Source organism: Equus quagga, chromosome 15, assembly GCF_021613505.1.
Source record: "Equus quagga isolate Etosha38 chromosome 15, UCLA_HA_Equagga_1.0, whole genome shotgun sequence".
NCBI lineage: Eukaryota > Metazoa > Chordata > Mammalia > Perissodactyla > Equidae > Equus > Equus quagga.
The window spans coordinates 76,310,938-76,329,069 of record NC_060281.1 but is presented as its reverse complement, the minus strand read 5'-3'; the positions used below and the strand labels follow the sequence as shown (position 1 = coordinate 76,329,069).

The following is an 18,132-nucleotide window of genomic DNA, read 5'->3' as shown; positions in this document are numbered from 1 at the left end:
CATGCCCATCTTCCTCTACTTTATACGTGGGACGCCTACCACAGCATGGCTTTTGCCAAGTGGTGCCATGTCCGCACCCGGGATCCGAACCAGCGAACCCCGGGCCACCGAGAAGCGGAATGTGCGCACTTAACTGCTGCGCCACTGCCAACCTTCTTATTTGTTTTATTTTTTCCTTTTTCTCCCCAAAGCCCCATGGTACATAGTTGTATATTTTTAGTTGTGGGTCCTTCCGATTGTGGCATGTGGGATGCCACCTCAGCATGGCTTGATGAGTGATGCCATGTCCGCACCCAGGATCCGAACTGGCGAAACCCTGGGCCCCCGAAGCAGAGTGTGCAAAACTTAACCACTCAGCCTTGAGGCCGGCCCCCTAAGTATTTCTTAAAGGTACTTTTTTCCCCCAGTTGATTTTCAATGACTTGACTTTTGGTTCTAGGTAGGACTGTTATTCCTAACTATGAAGTTTCATTTTAATGTCAGTTTGGAAAGAAGATGGGAACTGTTTCCCCAAAGAGTAGCGAGTGTAGTGGATTTGTCAAACTAGCTGAGTAATCCTGCTACACATAAACCACTCTTCTCGCTCTAAGCCATTTTTATTTTCTGTGCTGTAAGTGACTGACTGGTTTTCCGTGTAAAATTTGCTATGTAGCACTTGTTCTGCAATTCTGGAATATTTTGTACATACTTGTCAGCGGGGATAGAACTTTAATAAAGTGGTTACTCCATGTGATTGCTTCTCGCTTCTACTTAGTTCATCTCTTTCGACTTTTCAGGGAATCAATTGTTGGAAGAAAAATGTATGTTATGTAGGCTTTGTTCACCTAATTAACGTGAAGCCAAATCATAAGGCATTAAGAGGATCGTGATAAAGTTCCAGAAAAGGATACTTTTCTGCTGATGGCCTTCTTCTTAGAGACTTCCTTTATTAATATTCTATTGTGTAACTGATATGACCATTCAGTTAGCTTTATATCTGATGCCAAATTGGGTGCCTGGCTATGAACTGGGATTTTTTTAGAAGTCGTGCCTATTAAAAGAAATGGTTTGTTTTTGTTTTTGTTTCTGTTTTTTTCCTTTTTCTTCTTTTCTTTTTTTAGCAGTTGCAGACCTGCAAAGGATGTTCCCCACTCCTCCTTCTTTGGAACAGCACCCTGCATTTTCTCCTGTGATGAATTATAAAGATGGAATCAGTTCAGAGACAGTGACAGCATTAGGCATGATGGAGAGCCCTATGGTCAGTATGGTTTCAACACAGCTCACAGAATTCAAAATGGAAGTGGAAGACGGATTAGGAAGTCCTAAGCCTGAGGAAATAAAGGTAGTTGCCAATATATTAATTTTAACAAGGCAGAGTGGTTTTGAAGCAGATTCATATACATCTTCTTTAAAATAGCATTATTTATATGCTATCTATGCTAAGTTTGTAAGAATCCTCTGAATTGGATCATGAGGTACATCACTTGGTGTATTAATTAATAATGTCTTTTGATTAATTTGAAATCTGGCATTAGCACTTTTCTCCTGATCAGATGAGAGAAATACTGGATTGGAATCATTCTTGATCCTATTGCAGTGTGTCCTAAGTCATTTACCGGCATTGCCACTGACCCCACTTTGTTGTCATAGGACTTTTCATACGTGCACAAAGTTCCAACTTTTCAACCTTTTGTGGGATCCTCCATGTTTGCTCCACTGAAGATGTTGCCGAGCCAATGCCTGCTACCTCTGAAGATACCTGATGCCTGTCTGTTTCGGCCTTCGTGGGCAATCCCTCCCAAAATTGAACAACTGCCCATGCCACCTGCAGCCACTTTCATTAGAGATGGCTACAAGTATGTGCGGGATTGGGGCAAGTTTCTTGCCACAGTTAATGTGATTTTTGTCTTAACTAAATATTTATTAAAAACAATGACAGTAGCATATCATTTAATACTTCCTTTATTGGCCATTCACGTTTGTGTGCACATTATTTTGTGTTGAAAATGTGCATTATTTTCTCAACTAAATTAAGGTCATTTGTATAGAGAACTATGGTGTTCATGCTCATTCAGAGTCAAACCGGTGTCTACCACAGAATCCAGCACTAGACTGGAATTGGTAATATTTTTTGAGTGGTGGTGGTAAGTACTTTGTTTTATATAAATTAGTTATTTCAAATGTGTTTACTAAGGCACTTTAAAATGAAGCATTAGCATAGATAATTTTTCTGTTACTGACCTCATGTCGTATAAGAAAGCAGCAACAGAGTGGTGATATGATATGAAGGAAGGAAAAGGAGGTGTTTATCATAGCTTGGACATATTTCATAGTGTCCAAAATATAGCGCTTACATTAACAACATAGAATCAGTTTCCCCTATGATTAATAATTTCTTAATCAAATACTTTAAATGTTATAAAATATAGAGCCACAAACTCAAATTTCTGTCAGGACCAGGTAAGCCATGTGTGGATGAAATGGACTGAGTCAAGCAGCAGACTTGGCGTCACTGATTCTCAGTGTCATTGTGAGGGACAGCAGGAGTGAGCAGGGTCTGTGAGGAACTGTGGAGAGTACGCTCTGTTTAAACGGACCTTTGCTCTTTGATTTCAGCAAGTTGTTCGGGCAGGAATGTGGGAGACTGGAGATCTGGATTTTTATGTAAATTTCCTTTTTAAAAATGTGGACAGTTGGTTCAAAGTTACCATTTATGAGCCAATAAGAACAAAATTGTGGTCCAGATCCAGTCTGTGGGCTACTTATTTGTGACCTCATGAAAAACTACCTTGATAAGATCAACTATAATGTCTTAAACAGATTTTGTGCTCATGTATATAAAGTCAGTCTCAGAATGAAAAACTGTGACAGAGAAGTAGTGTAAAGAACCCTAGCCTTGAGAAGGCTCAGCTGTAGTGTCATAGGACTCAAGTTCTGCCTTTTGTGTTTATTCTATGTTTGACCTTAAAGGACCATTTTACCTGAGTCTTCCCTTCTTTAAAATGGGATAATCCTGCCCCACTTCCCACACAAAAACTTTGAAAGTCCTCAGCAATGAATGGTTGTAGTACTGTGGAAATAACAACTCCCAGCAGTAAGGAAGAGTTGCTCAGGAATACTGCGATGCGCGCGCCTGGCCTGTTTGCTGCTGCTGTGCTCAGTCGCACTCCAGCTTGTTTCACAGAGACTGGGACTGTGCAGCTGGAGCGGCTAGCACACCGCGTGCAGACAGTGCAGCGGCTTCAAGAACCCCTCCCACGGTGTCATCTTTTACACACGCAGGCTCCTCGAAAGAGTGACATGCAACTCTTTGCTGTATGATATTTTAAATAATCAATATTTAGGTCATTGTTTACATCTGTTGAATCTACCATTTGCCATTCCAGAGATTCTTGGTGTTCTCAACTAGAACTGTGAACAGACCTTCTGCAATGAAGGAAGTGTTTTGTATCTGCGCCTTCTGATATGGCCCCACTGCCCTCATGTTGTAGTTGTGTGCCACTTGAAGTGTGGCTAGTTGAGAGCAAGACTGGATTTTTAGTTTTATTTAAATTAATCTAAATTTAGCACATGGGTTAGTGGCTACTTTATTGGCCAGCACAGTTCTAGACTATGTGAAATCCTCCTGCTGTGGTCTCCGTCCCCTGGGGGCCTGCTTGTCACACTCAGCACACCAGCATTCACTCGCTTGATGTCTGTCATATTTGCCATGAGCTAACTTTTCTTCCTCCTTTTCACTGTTGAACATCCAGCATCTAGCTTAGGGTTGGTACTCATTTCATTTTTACTGAATGGTAAAAATGAGCTTACTGTACAAGATAAACCATTCTTACTACCTAGGGAGCAATTTAATATTTAGGTTTTCAGTTAGTAGTCATAGTTCCTTTTCTGATCTGAACTGCATAATTTTAGGGTTTTCTTGAGGAGGAAAATTTGAATGGAGTCCAGTTAGAGTAAAGATCATTATTATACACTTATTATTTGGGTCTCTGAGATAGCAGTGATTGCTGATCAAGGTTTCTGGGTCATTTTTTATCTGTACTCAAGATAACACTGTGCCTCAGATTTAAAATTTCTTTACGGGACCTGATTTGGATTTTCTGGCTGGTAGTTTAGGCATAGCTAATTAAAAATCACAAGAAAATTATTTGAAGAGTCATTACTTTATGACATTCTTTTTTCACTTTTAAGTGAATGAATTGTAAGTTTATTGGAGGAACATTGGTTTAAGCACAGTATTACTGGATTTCAAAAGAATATTAAGCATTTAAAAGACTTCTTTTGATAGCTTCTAATTGGAAAGAATGGTCTCAGTGCTGTTTTACATGTGCATCTAAGAATGTATATCAAGAGAAGTTTTTACAATAATAAGGCAGTAGAACGTTGTAGACACTCTTTTGTCTTCTATGTGGCTATTCCAAAAAGAAGTCACTGCTTATGAGAAGGTAGCTAACACAGTGTGATCGGTCTCTGGGACCTAAAAATAATGGTGCTACAGGTAATGCAGAGCATATTGAAAAATAAAGAATGAACTAGAATTTCCTACACCCCACAAAAGTTAGAAGTTTGGAAGCTGTGATCTGATATGTGTACTTCTGTGCAACCACCTAATGAATACTAAGGCCTCTTAGCAGCATATGTAATATTTGTATTAAGTGTAGTGTAGCACCGGCCAGTGGGTTTTCCTGAAATGGAATTCCCTCATGTTCACTCATTACTATAAAAATGCAAGCCTAGATAGGACTGCATTTTGAAAATTGGAAAAATATTAAATTTTCATGTGCATTTCATTATAACTAGTTTAGAACCATATATAGATTATAGCCTCAGAGAACAAGTACACTGGCAGACTTTCAATTTCAAAAAATGACAAAAATGTAATTGCAAATTGGATGGAAATTTCATCCTCTGGTCTTCTAGCTAATTTAGCATCTGAACTCATGTGTTAAAGTTCCACTTAGTAGTTACAGTTTTTCAAAATTACATTGACCAAACCCAGCATCATATTTTTTTGTAAAAATAGTAAAAGTTCCCTGCAAAGATTAAGATGAGGATTGCTTAAATGTGGAATAAGTAGAAGGAAAATGCTATATTGAATTATTCTTCATACCTTGCTTCTTGCTTTTCTATACACTGCACTGACTCTTTTGCATCCTTTTTCTTTTTTTAAAGAGAAAATTGAATATACCAAGTGATAGCACGCATATATGATAAGAAATGCACAGGCCAGGTTGGGGTGCTTATGAGTGTATTCCAGCATCTCTGACGTGCTCCTGTTCTCACTTGGTGCTGTTTGTTGCAGTAACGTGCCTAGTGTCGGGAGCCTCGCAGATCCAGACTATTTGAACACACCACAGATGAACACACCAGTGACGTTGAACAGCGCTGCCCCAGCCAGCAACAGTGGAGCAGGAGTTTTGCCATCTCCAGCAACCCCTCGCTTCTCTGTTCCCACACCACGAACCCCCAGGACCCCAAGAACTCCCAGAGGTGGGGGCACTGCCAGTGGTCAAGGGTCTGTTAAATATGACAGCACCGATCAGGGGTCACCAGCCTCTACCCCCTCTACCACGCGGCCCCTTAACTCTGTGGAGCCTGCTACCATGCAGCCAATTCCCGAAGCCCACAGTCTCTATGTCACCCTGATTCTCTCCGATTCGGTGATGAACATCTTTAAAGACAGAAACTTTGACAGCTGTTGCATCTGTGCCTGCAACATGAACATCAAAGGGGCGGACGTCGGGCTTTACATCCCCGATTCTTCCAATGAGGACCAGTACCGCTGCACCTGTGGGTTTAGTGCCATTATGAATCGCAAACTGGGCTACAACTCAGGACTCTTCCTGGAAGATGAGTTGGATATTTTTGGGAAAAATTCTGATATTGGTCAGGCTGCGGAGAGACGCTTAATGATGTGTCAGACCACTTTCCTTCCTCAGATGGAGGGAGCCAGAAAGTCCCAGGAGCCACCTATAAGCCTTCTCCTCCTCCTCCAGAATCAACATACACAACCTTTTGCTTCACTGAGTTTCCTGGACTATATTTCCTCTAATAGTCGCCAAACTCTTCCCTGTGTAAGCTGGAGTTATGATCGGGTGCAAGCAGATAATAATGATTACTGGACGGAATGCTTTAATGCCTTGGAGCAGGGCCGGCAGTATGTGGATAATCCCACGGGTGGAAAAGTGGATGAAGCTCTGGTGAGAAGTGCCACTGTGCACTCTTGGCCTCATAGCAATGGTAGGTTTCCCAGAATTCAGATTTACTTTGAAAAGTGATAACTTACAAACTGCCTTTACTTTGTTATATGACACAATTTTAAATTTCATTTCTTAGAAAAGACAGCACCGGGGCCGGCCCCGTGGCTGAGTGGTTAAGTTTGTGTGCTCCGCTTCAGCGGCCCAGGGTTTTGCTGGTTCAGATCCTGGGCGCGGACCTAGCACCACTCATCAAGCCATGCTGAGATGGCGTCCACATAGCAGAACTGGAAGGACCTGCAACCAGAATATACAACTATGTACTGGGGGGCTTTGGGGAGAGGACGAAAAAGAAAATGATTGGCAACAGATGTTAGCTCAGGTGCCAATCTTTAAAAAACCTTTTTTTTTAAAAGACAGAGCTAAAGTGAGGACTATGTTGATTTCATCCTAAATTTATGGACTGGGGAAATGTTTTATATTGAAACACCTTTGGAGAAGAGTGATTATTTTGTGAAAATTTCCTCTTGTATTCATATTGGAAAGCTTGACTGCTGAATATCAAAGTCGTCATGAGTATACGCACTGATAATTTGCCCACCCGTTCATGTTTAAATCCACCCATTCTTGGGGCCGGCCCGGTAGTGCAGCGGTTAAGTGCGCACATTCAGCTTTGGCCACCCGGGGTTCGCTGGTTCAGATCCCAGGTGCAACATGGCACCGCTTGGCAAGCCATGCTGTGGTAGGCGTCTCACATATAAACTAGAGGAAGATGGGCACGCATGTTAGCTCAGGGCCAGTCTTCCTCAGCGAGAAGAGGAGGACTGGCAGCAGATGTTAGCTCAGGGCTAATCGTCCTCAAAAAACAATACCTACCCGTTCTTGTAGATCAAGTTTCTATGATGCTTCTTCCATGAAGCCTTCTACCTATTTACAGAGTAGTTTCTCCTTCCTCTTGTTTCCCAGTATTTTGTGTCTTTTGTAACAATGATTACATTTTACTTTGTGTTGTAGTTACTGGGGTGTGTCTCTGGCTCTTCTGTTATTAAAAGCTCCAGTGGACAAACATTTTTGGAGTTGAGCTCTGAGAGTGTCAAGCAACTTGCTGTTCCCTTCCCTTCTTTATTCACTGTCTATCTATACTGTGATGCATTCTGGGGAATAAAGTGGTGGCTGAAGGAGACAAGGTATCTGCCCTCAGGGACTTTCTAATCTATTCTGGAAAATGGACATTCATCAAATAATTACACAAATAAGCATATTGTTAGAAGCCATTGTAAGTGATGAAAACATGGGTTAGGGGAGCCACCCTAGGCTGGAGGTCAGGGAAGACTTCCTTGAAGAAATAGTAACATCTGAGATCTCAACGATGAGTACAAACTCACTGGATAAAGAGGGTAGGAAGCAAGGAACTGTGTCGCAGGCAGGAGTGGCAAGTCTGAAGGCCCAGAGTTGTACAGAGCTTGGGGCCTTCAGACAACTGAAAGGTGCTTAGAAACCAGCAGGGGCTAGAATCCCAAGATCCTTTTGAGATGTGCTGGGCATTGGGTCTTCATCCAAACAGCCCAGACAGATCATTAATGGGTTTATGAAGAGGCATTGACATCAGATTTGTATGGTTAAAAAAGAAAAAAATGTACTCTGACCATAATGTGGGCTGTGGATTAGAAAATGGCAGGAATGGATTTGGGGAGGCTAGGAGTTATTGCAGGAGATCAATTAAGAAACAGTGGCTTGGCTTGATGTCCCGGCAAAGAAGCAGAAACGTTCAAGACATGTTTAGGAAGTATTACTGCAGGACTTGGTAATGGGTTGAATTATGGGGGTCGGGGAAAATGAGATGTTAAGGAAAACACACAGGTTTGTGACTTGTATACCCAGACAGACAGTGGTGTCGTTCAAAGATAGGTATACTGGAGGAAGACCAAGTCTGTGGAGAAAGTTCGTAGTTGAGTTTTGGAAATTTTAAAGATTCCTTTTGAGATATCCAGGTAGAGATGTCCGGTAGACACTTGAGTCTTCCTGGGCCTGGAGCTCAGGGGAAAGGGAGTAGTTGTCATGTAGGTGGTAACTCCAGTAGGGGCACAGAGGAGGAGGAGAAAAGTATAGAATGAGAAGAGTGCCTGGGGCAGAGCTTTGCTGAATTCTGCCCTGTAAGCAAGTCTCAAGAAAGAGAGAGTGGTCAACAAGCATTAAAATGCAGCTGAGCTTGTAAGATAAGGATTAAGCATGTCTTTTGACCTAGCAAGCAGTTTCTGTAGAGTGGTGAGAACAGAGGCTGGGCTGGAGGGCTTACATGAATGAAACATGGACACTGTTTCTGAACAACTCTGTCTTGTAGAGGAGAAGGTTATACAAGCTTCTTAAATATAGTTTGAAATCTGGAATAATAAAAGTGTGTCTAGAGGACAGAGGTCAGTGGAGTAGGGAATGACAGGCGTTTTCTGAGTAGGCCAAGCAAGAGACGTCTTGAAGGTGGAGACTCCTAAGGAAGTATTTAAGGGTTATACTCATTTTTATAAGTGCTTAGGTTTCAGCACAGTGCCTTTTACTTAGCAGGCCTTAATTAATGTCTGCTGGATGAATTTATGAATTAAGAAAAGAGCAGTCTTTCTCCTAAAGAAATGTGGGTAATTATCTTGTGGTTCCTTTTACCAGATAGTGGCCTTCAGACAGAAAAACAGTCTGTGTGGGCGGATCAGTGGGGTCATCTTTGGATAGGAAGAACAGCACATTTTCTTTTGCAGGGGAGGCGTGGGTTCCAAATTCAGATGCTGAAAAGTACCAGACAGATAATATAAATGAATGATGCAAAATGATTGCAAAAAGCAATGCCCTAAATTGTCTCCTTTCGCAACACACTTTCTATTTTGTCTGCCCAGGAATAGAGTTCACAAAGAATTATGTCTGCTTTTATTTTCCTCTAACCTATGGTTCTCTTGGTCTGTCATTTTCCTGCTTTTCACAGAGCCATGGGGACAACAAGTTCTTTACTTTTGTCTTTACCATAAGGAAAAATGAAGCACAGGCTTGAAGATGAGAGCAGTTAAGACTGCTTCAGTCTCAGGGGCCCTGGAGCAGGGGCCCTGGGGAACTGTCTGAAGAGGACAGCTGCTCCTCAGCTCCAGCAAGTGGTGGTCAGGCAGCACTATGGGTCTCAGCCCCAGGGTTGCCACGTTTTTCAAGAGAAGCTGGAAATCCAGATTTGTATAGGAAATTTCCTGGAGAGATTTGTTCCAGAATTTAAAAAAAATAACTCTGTGGGCCACTAGTTTACAGTCTGGGTTTGATTTAGGGACCCATCCAACAATGTCTCAAGAACCTTTAAGTGCCCCGTGTTTCAGATTTAGTTGGGAGACCTCCGATTTCCATTCACGCCCCTTTCCTCAGCAGCCAGAGAAGTAAGAGCGTGGAAAGCTCCTCAGGAACCCACTGCTTTTGATTCACAGCTGATCGCCTCGAACTTAGCTAGCTCTTTGTTCGGTTCTTTTTGAGAATTTGGTGAGCATCATGGACCTTCCCCCCTGGGAAAAAATACCATATGTTCATGCATGCATGCACAGTTTTGCATAGAGTTTCAGAGGTTTTTCAGATTCTAGGTTAAGAAGCCCTCCTGTAAGCTACTTGTTCTGAAACTGTGAATCCCCTCCCTCCTTCTGTATGCAGACAGCTTTCAGTCCTGTTGCTGCTTCTGCCATGTTTTCATGTGCCTCTGCCTGCGTGGAACTGTCTTTCTCTGTGCGTTTTGTGAAAATACTTTACATTAAGAACATTTTAATAAGTTTTTTAAAACTTCTATTTAAGTTCCTTTTTCCCACTCATCATATAATCCAACATTGATATTTGTAAATAAAAGTCATACAATAATTAAGAAACTTTTGCAGCTTTCTTTTCTTATGAACAGCCTTGGAAATAGGGTTGTTTTTTTTGTTTTGTTTTTTGAGGAAGATTAGCCCTGAACTAACTACTGCTAATCCTCCTCTTTTTGCTGAGGAGGACTGGCCCTGAGCTAACATCCATGCCCATCTTCCTCCACTTTTATACGTGGGACACCTACCACAGCATGGCTTTTGCCAAGCGGTGCCATGTCCGCACCCGGGGAACCCTGGGCCACTGAGAAGCGGAACGTGCGAACTTAACCTGTGTACCACCGGGCCGGCCCCATGGAAATAGGTTTGAATGATTTTAAAAGGTCAGACCTATCCATCTTTCCACTTTTAAGCAATTCTACAGTTTTAACTTCTATTATAGAGAGTAACTTATTTCCCCTTTTATTATTTCCAATGATAAATTATAAATTTTCTTCACTTTAAAAGAAGAATATTTTTTCTTCTTGATCTTAAGTATTTTAGAATCTACCAAAAATAGAATCTACTGCCGATAATGTCTTTGTCATGGACTATATAACTGAGGTCCAAAATGATGGCCAGAGAGAGGAGAGTGCCAGTTCCCCTCTAAGATTTCTGTTCTTTTTCATTTCATTCCATTTCTGTTCCAGTGCTCGACATCAGCATGCTGTCCTCCCAAGACGTAGTCCGCATGCTGCTGTCCCTGCAGCCCTTTCTCCAAGACGCCATCCAGAAGAAGCGCACAGGCAGGACCTGGGAGAATATCCAGCATGTGCAGGGACCGCTCACCTGGCAGCAGTTCCACAAGATGGCAGGCCGGGGAACCTATGGTACAGTCTTTGCCCTCTTTGAATGCCTTCTGATTTTTGCTCCCTGAAAAACAGCTTTAGTTACTACCTTGCTTCACTGACAAAACAGAATCTTTTTCTTTGTGACTAGAAGTTTTATAATCTCTTTCTTTTCCTACAGTCAGTTTTGGAGTTAAGTGTTCTAAACATCCTTGGCATAAACAAGATCAGTGAAGAAAATAACCCTAAATAGAATATTTAAGTTCTCCTCATCTTGCCAGTCTCACTACATTGTCGCTGGGTATACTCCTGAACTAGTTCTTTCAGCTTCTTTGTAGTCAGGATTGTAATGCTTATCTTAAAGGAAATGACCTAGTGTTGCTTGGAAAACTAACTTTAACTCATTCTAGTCTGCCCTCTGATCTTATTGAACCTTTGTAAGCATGTTTTGACTCTCATCAAGGGCCATGTAACTAGGAGATTTGAAGAATACTTTTAAGAGTATCAGGTCAACCTACAATGAAATTTCTGATGCCAGAATTAAGAAGAATGCACCAGGAACTTCTAAATTGTCCAGGTTGTGGGAAACAGGCTCTCTCCCACCTTCTAAAGTGTAACATTGTTTTAGGTTCAGAAGAATCTCCGGAGCCGTTGCCCATCCCCACTCTGTTGGTGGGCTATGACAAGGACTTCCTCACCATCTCGCCCTTCTCCTTGCCGTTTTGGGAGAGGCTGCTGTTGGACCCGTATGGGGGCCACCGTGATGTTGCCTATATCGTGGTGTGTCCAGAAAATGAGGCCTTGCTCGAAGGAGCCAAAACTTTCTTCAGGGACTTGAGCGCTGTATATGAGGTGAGAAAGAGATGAAAATCATTTTTATGATATAGGTTCGTAGGTTGTTTCTAGTTATGACTAAATTTTAAAGAGAAAATATCTTAAAAGTAGATCTCAAAGAAAATTTGCAAATAGTTGGAGGGTGCAGAAAAGAATTGGCAAGTTTTTCTGGAAGTAAATTGCTTTCCCATCTTGACTTTATATTTTATGAGATTAGACGACTTTCATCTCCCGGCCTTACCACACATCTTAAAATCCTGTCAGCTGTTTTTCCTCCATTTTTGTGCCTGAGTTTAAAAGTATTGCTCACCAGGGGAAAGTGGCTGCTCAGAAGTTGAGCTTTACAAAAACAAAGTACATCTACTCTTTTTGAAGGGGAGGGGAAACTTCCTGAAAACAGTATAAAAATGTTTAGCTTGAAAATTTATGAATTGAAAGATAAGTTTAATGAATCACGTCCCTGTTATGTTTTATTTAACACTACATTCATGTGAATACTAAAATTTTCATACAGGTTAATAATGTAATAACCCTAATAATATACAAGCCAGGTAGATAATTTTGTATGTTTAGTACATAAATTCCTGTTACTTTTGAAAAATTAGAATTGTGTCTATCTTTGAAGAGTGCCACATTTCTTCTGCCAATGTACATGCACACTAAGTTATTTGAACCTTAGACTTCTAATGTCTTTATATTTGGCAAGATTACATGAAATTAGTATTTATAAAATGTTTAGAACTGTGACAGGCATTATAAGCATTATAAAAGTGTTTGTTAAATGAGATGCTAACTTGAATTTCAAAAATATTCCATAACAGAACGTTCACTATCTATAAATGTATGAGTACACACGAAATAGTAAACTTAAGTGCTGCCACAAAGTAAGGAGATGCTAACATATGAGGTAAGGGCATCAATTAAGCCACTGAAGGAAATCCTTGGATACAGTCATTTCTAAATATTGCCTGGTCCGTGGATCCGTAATAATATTAAGTCATAATTACCCTAACTCAGAAAACTTGTCTAAGCAGTTTTAAGGATCAGCCATTCTCTTAAGTGAAGACTTCAACATAAGTTACAGACCATAAAAGAATTGCCAGGTCTTTTTAGATCGTAATGATTTTCCTAGGATTGCTCATTTGGCTGTAATGCATACTTGCTTCAGAAGAGTGTGCAATAGACAGCTTTGTAGGGGCTTGGCAAGCCTTCAGTTGGTCCACTCCAGTGAGGGGCAATAACATGGGCTCTCCTGCTGGGGAACAGGTAGTTAGGTAGGTCACTTTTTGCAGGTGTATCATATTAATTCTCTGCCGTAAGCACCCATTTAGTGCCCTGGAGATTAGTAATAGAATCTCATTGTGCCAATACGATTTACTTTTTAAAGGTGATCGGCATATCCACTGCTTCAGTGACCTCTACTCTTGGTGATCTCCAAATGTCTGTAACAGTGTGACAGATGGCCCATAAAATTTTAACATTATCTTATGGGAAAACGTTATGAGTAGGGATCACTTAAGAGGTTTTAGTGGACATATGTCGCAGTTGGCCTTGGTAGGCAGGAATCTGGTCAGTTCTTTATTTGACTGTCAGCAATCAGGTAATGCTCAGCAGTTTTCCCTTGTGCAGAGGGAAGTGGTTGAGATGAAGAGATAGTTATTTTTCTTTAGAGGGCTCGTTCCAGATTTGAAGAGACAGGTAGCAGTTTCAGGGTACATTATAATTAGCAGAAAGGAACAGCTCGCAATGTTGGTTTGGTTGCATGTGGTAACGTGAAAGGAAGGAGGAAGATGCTGCCGCGTGGTAAGGAGTCCGCCTTGCTGCGCTGTGTGCCACCTGAAGGGGGGCTCCTGTGGTAAACAGCGCTCTTGTCTGTGCTGTCAGATGTGCAGGCTTGGGCAGCACAAGCCCATCTGCAAAGTGATGCGCGACGGGATCATGCGCGTGGGCAAGACCGCGGCGCAGAAGCTGACAGACGAGCTTGTGAGCGAGTGGTTCACCCAGCCCTGGGGCAGTGAGGAGAACGACAATCATTCCAGACTCAAACTGTATGCGCAAGTTTGTCGCCATCACCTGGGTAAGTAGCACTTTATTTGCCAAAGTGGAATTTGACAAGTAAAACAGCAAATTGCTTCTCTTTCTCCATCCCCCAACCCCCGTTAGGGGTGCAACATTATGCTGCTTTTGTCTCCAGTAATGTTAGCGCTCCATTCCTGTGTTTATTTAGGTCTAATTTTTGTGTTCTAGGTGGTTAAATGCTAATTTTTATATGCACGTATATTCTTTGAAAAGTTATTTAAAGTTGCCTAGAGAAGTCATATCTAATTTACTTCACATTTCAGAAACTTAGCAGCATGACTTGGTGTTATCTGCTTAATTGGTAACGCAGATTCCAAGAGAATCTTAGAAGCTCGTGAAGCCGTATACACGTAGGGGCATAATATACCGTGATGGCTGTGGAATAGATGGCCTTTCAGCTTTCGGTGAAGGCGTATGGAATCAGTCTGAAAGGAAAAGCCTACAATTGATTCTTTTTCTCTTTTTTTTTTTCCAAATAAGGCTTTTCTCTAGAATTTATGCTCAGTAGCTCCATGTTCATTTCCATGTTTGCTGAATATATAAGCATACGTTCAGCTGTGGAGATTGCATTTTAGGTGTCATAATCAGAGTGTTGCAGCCCGAAAGCACGATTTTTTAAAAAGTGACTATTGTGGATTTCTGATTCAATTTGACACTGCAGAACATCACTAAAGTCACCTCTCTGCATGGACTCTTTCAGCACCTTATTTAGCCACTCTGCAGCTCGATAGCAGCCTGTTGATACCACCTAAATACCAGACCCCACCAGCAGCAGCGCAGGGACAAGCTACACCTGGGAACGCTGGGCCTTTAGCTTCTAATTCAGGATCGGCAGCTCCCTCAGCTGGCAGTACATTTAATCCCACCTCTAACGGTAGTTCTGCGAACCCCGCAGCGAGTGGCTCTGCATCTGGTTCTTCCGTGCCACCCGTCTCGTCAGCCGCCTCTGCTCCTGGTATTAACCAGATAAGCACTGCCTCTTCTTCAGGCTTCAGTGGTAGTGCTGGAGGGCAGAACCCCAGCGCTGGGGCCGGTTCTGCAGATCGAACTCAAGGGAACGCAGGCTGTGCTGGAGACACTGAGTCTGGGCAGAGCTCCTCTCAGCCCTCACAGGATGGACAAGAAAGGTACGTTACTCACTGACCGAGAAGAGTGGCTTCCTTCCGCTCGGACCCCTTACCTACTCTTCTCTGCGTCCCTCTCTCCCCTCGGCCTCACGAGTCTCTAAGTCCAGTTCCGTGCTCCACTTCTCTTCTTCCTGAAAGAAAATGACAGCTGTCATCTATAGCCTCTGTTAAGGAGTTTGAGACGACTTATGAATTTAACTTATTTTTGTTAAACTTATTAGCTTAATAGTAAGTATTACTATTAATACTAATGTTGTCATATAAATATAACATGTAGATAATAGTAATAGTAAGCTATTGCTGTTAATAGTATAATAGAATATCTTTGTAGAATATAACTATAGGAAAAAAAGGGAGTTGAAAAATAGATCTCCCATATTAGAGGAGTATGTTGTTGTTTTCCATCCTCTTGGTGCTTCCTGCCTTGGTTTGACTTCATTTTGATAATATGATACGTATTAATGTTACGTTTGACCTGTAATCATTGTCCAGGGAGTCAGTGTGCTCTAGAACTGATTTATTTTGTGTAATGTGTATTTATTTTGTACGTCTTATAAGTGGCTGTCTCTGCAGTGTTACAGAAAGGGAGAGAATAGGAATTCCCACGGAGCCCGACTCTGCAGACAGCCAAGCCTATCCTCCAGCTGTTGTCATTTACATGGTGGACCCCTTCACGTACACTGCAGAGGAAGACTCCACTTCTGGAAACTTTTGGCTGTTGAGTTTGATGCGCTGCTACACAGAGATGCTGGATAATTTACCTGAGCATATGAGAAATTCTTTCATTCTCCAGGTAACTATTTGCAAGTTTATTTTTACTTTTGTTGTTTTTGTGTTTATGAAAGTAAACACAAGTTCATGATTAAAAAAAAAATTGGAAGTACATGAAAGTAGAAAAAATATTCATAATTTTACCTTTTAGATTCAGCTATCATTACCATTTTGGTGTATTTCTAGCCTTTTTTCTGTATGTTTGTTTACACAGTTGAAATCATACTTTTAATATAATTTTGGGTCTTTTTCTACTTAATATTATTCATGAATACTTTTCCATGTTAAAATTCTCACAAGCAACTTTTTTTTAGGTGTGCTTTTTTTCTGGGTTTGTTTTTTTTTTGGTAAGGAAGATTGGTGCTGAGCTAAGATCTGTTGCCAATCTTCCTCTTTTTTTCCCCTCCCCAAATCCCCAATATATAGTTATATATCCTTGTTGTAGATCATTTTAGTTCTTCTATGTGGGATGCCACCACAGCATGGCTTGATGAGCGGTGCATAGGTCTGTGCTCAGGATCTGAACCAGCAAACCCTGGGCCACCAAAGCTGAGCATGTGAATTTAACTGCTTGGCCATGGAACCAGCCCCCAACAAGCAACATTTTTAATGACTGCATATTTTCCATATTTAACTATTCCTGTACAGTTAGATATTTAATTTTCACTACTATAAATAAAGGCATAATAAACATCTTTACGTATAATCTCTTTGTCACATTTCAGGTCATTTCTTGAAGTGTATTCTTAGATATAGATACTGTTAAATAATACCAAGTTCTTTTCCAAAAAAATTATACTTATTTACATTCCTTTCAGCAGTGAATGAGCATGCCTGTTTTCACTGCACCCCTGCCAGTTTCATAGTGTAATAATTTAAAAATTTTTAATAATTTTAATAGATGGGAAAGGATGCCTTGAGTGTTTGGGTTTTGTTTTACTGTCGCTTTAACTAAAGCCATTTTATAGAATGAAAAGATTGAAATTAAAGTTAGCAGAATAGGTTGTTGATAATTTCTCCTTGTTTTGAGGTTTGTGTCTCAAGTATTTCACAATAACTCCAAAGATGCCATGCACACTGTGTGTATACATTATAAAAATGAGAAATGGATTAAAAAGCAGGTTTTTAAATTTTGGGACATGGCAGCAGTAAATTGAGAATTTACCCCTAGAGTGAGCACAGGGTAATTTCTAAGTGACAGTGTAACTTGACCAACAAAATGGCACCTCTTCTTAAATTGCTGGTGTGTATTTGGAATATAGGATATTATGTCACTGGAAGAAATTAAGTTTGAAGTATATTATATTTGGCATTTATGTGCTTAAACTAAAGTTCCCTCCCCCATCCAAGTAAAGAACTTCCGCCGTTCCACTTTCCAGCCTTCTTACTGGTGGGCTAGCTCTCAGTTTCTCATGTCGTTTGTGTCTGCACCTGCAGATTGTGCCTTGCCAGTACATGCTGCAGACAATGAAGGATGAGCACGTTTTCTACATTCAATACTTGAAGTCCATGGCGTTTTCAGTGTACTGCCAGTGCAGGCGGCCTCTGCCTACACAGATCCACATCAAGTCCCTCACGGGATTTGGACCTGCCGCCAGCATCGAGATGACTCTCAAGAACCCAGAGGTAGGTAGTAAGCCGGGCAGAATTTTCAAAAACAGTACTTTCATATTAAAGATGTAGGCCCGGAGAGTTGGTCTTCTACCTTTATATATAAATGGTAGGTTTCTTTAATCCTTCAGTTAAAATGGAGGAGATACTTCTCTGAACTTGTAACATTTTTTGAGAAAAGAGGCAAGCAGATTTTTGATGTAGGACCCAAGGCAGCAATATACTTAGCACTTGTACTTGTTAATGTTTGACTTTCTGATATTTATTTTGTTCTTTATTTGTTGACGCTGGCCTGCGTCTGAAATCTGTAACTGGCTGCCTGCCCCAGCTCTGTTCTCTCCGGGCGCAGCAGCTGCGTGTGTCTGCTCGGCCCGGCCCCTCTTCTGAGGCGCATTCGTACAGGGATTGCCTTCTCCTCCGCTTGTCTCAGTGCCTGTGTTGATAAATGAATGCTTTTTCTCTCCTTCTTAAACCTGCTGCCCACAGATGAGTACCTCAAGGGTACTCATAATTTTTTTCTCAAGGGGAATTTTAAAACACCAAAGCCAAACATGTTTTAAACCAAAGTTTTACACAATCTCTTTATCCTGAAAACAGAGGTACAGGGCAATGGTTAGAATTTTCAAAGCCTTCAAAAATAAGTTTCCAAAACCCTGTTGTGTGAAAGATTACTCGTTTATGAAAGCCAGCAAACACCGCTTCACCATAAGAAAACTTTCTAAAAGCACCAAACACTGCTGATTTTAGTTGGTAGTGTAAGTTTCTCTGGAAAACTCTATGAAATGCTTATCTCTTTTATAAGTAAAAGCCTAGAAGTGAAAAACGATGCGACTACTGCATTTGTAGTAACTTGGTTCAGGTCATCTTCATCCCAAGAGAGGAGACTGCTTAGCTACTT

General features: G+C 41.2%; 1 protein-coding gene across 2 annotated transcripts in view; it reads left to right on the top strand.

Annotated features, from left to right (window-relative positions):
* MED13L (mediator complex subunit 13L) overlaps nt 1-18,132 on the top strand; it is a 282,014-nt gene that overhangs the window by 243,520 nt on the left and 20,362 nt on the right. The window contains exons 15-23 of one of the 2 annotated variants that reach the window (XM_046640123.1): nt 1,104-1,321; nt 1,630-1,835; nt 5,282-6,219; nt 10,675-10,854; nt 11,441-11,664; nt 13,531-13,723; nt 14,426-14,852; nt 15,426-15,645; nt 17,061-17,249. In XM_046640123.1, coding sequence (XP_046496079.1) covers nt 1,104-1,321; nt 1,630-1,835; nt 5,282-6,219; nt 10,675-10,854; nt 11,441-11,664; nt 13,531-13,723; nt 14,426-14,852; nt 15,426-15,645; nt 17,061-17,249 — 2,795 coding nt within the window. Of the gene's footprint in view, nt 1-1,100; nt 1,322-1,629; nt 1,836-5,281; nt 6,220-10,674; nt 10,855-11,440; nt 11,665-13,530; nt 13,724-14,425; nt 14,853-15,425; nt 15,646-17,060; nt 17,250-18,132 lie in introns of both variants that reach the window. The other variant, XM_046640122.1, reaches the window with a different exon arrangement.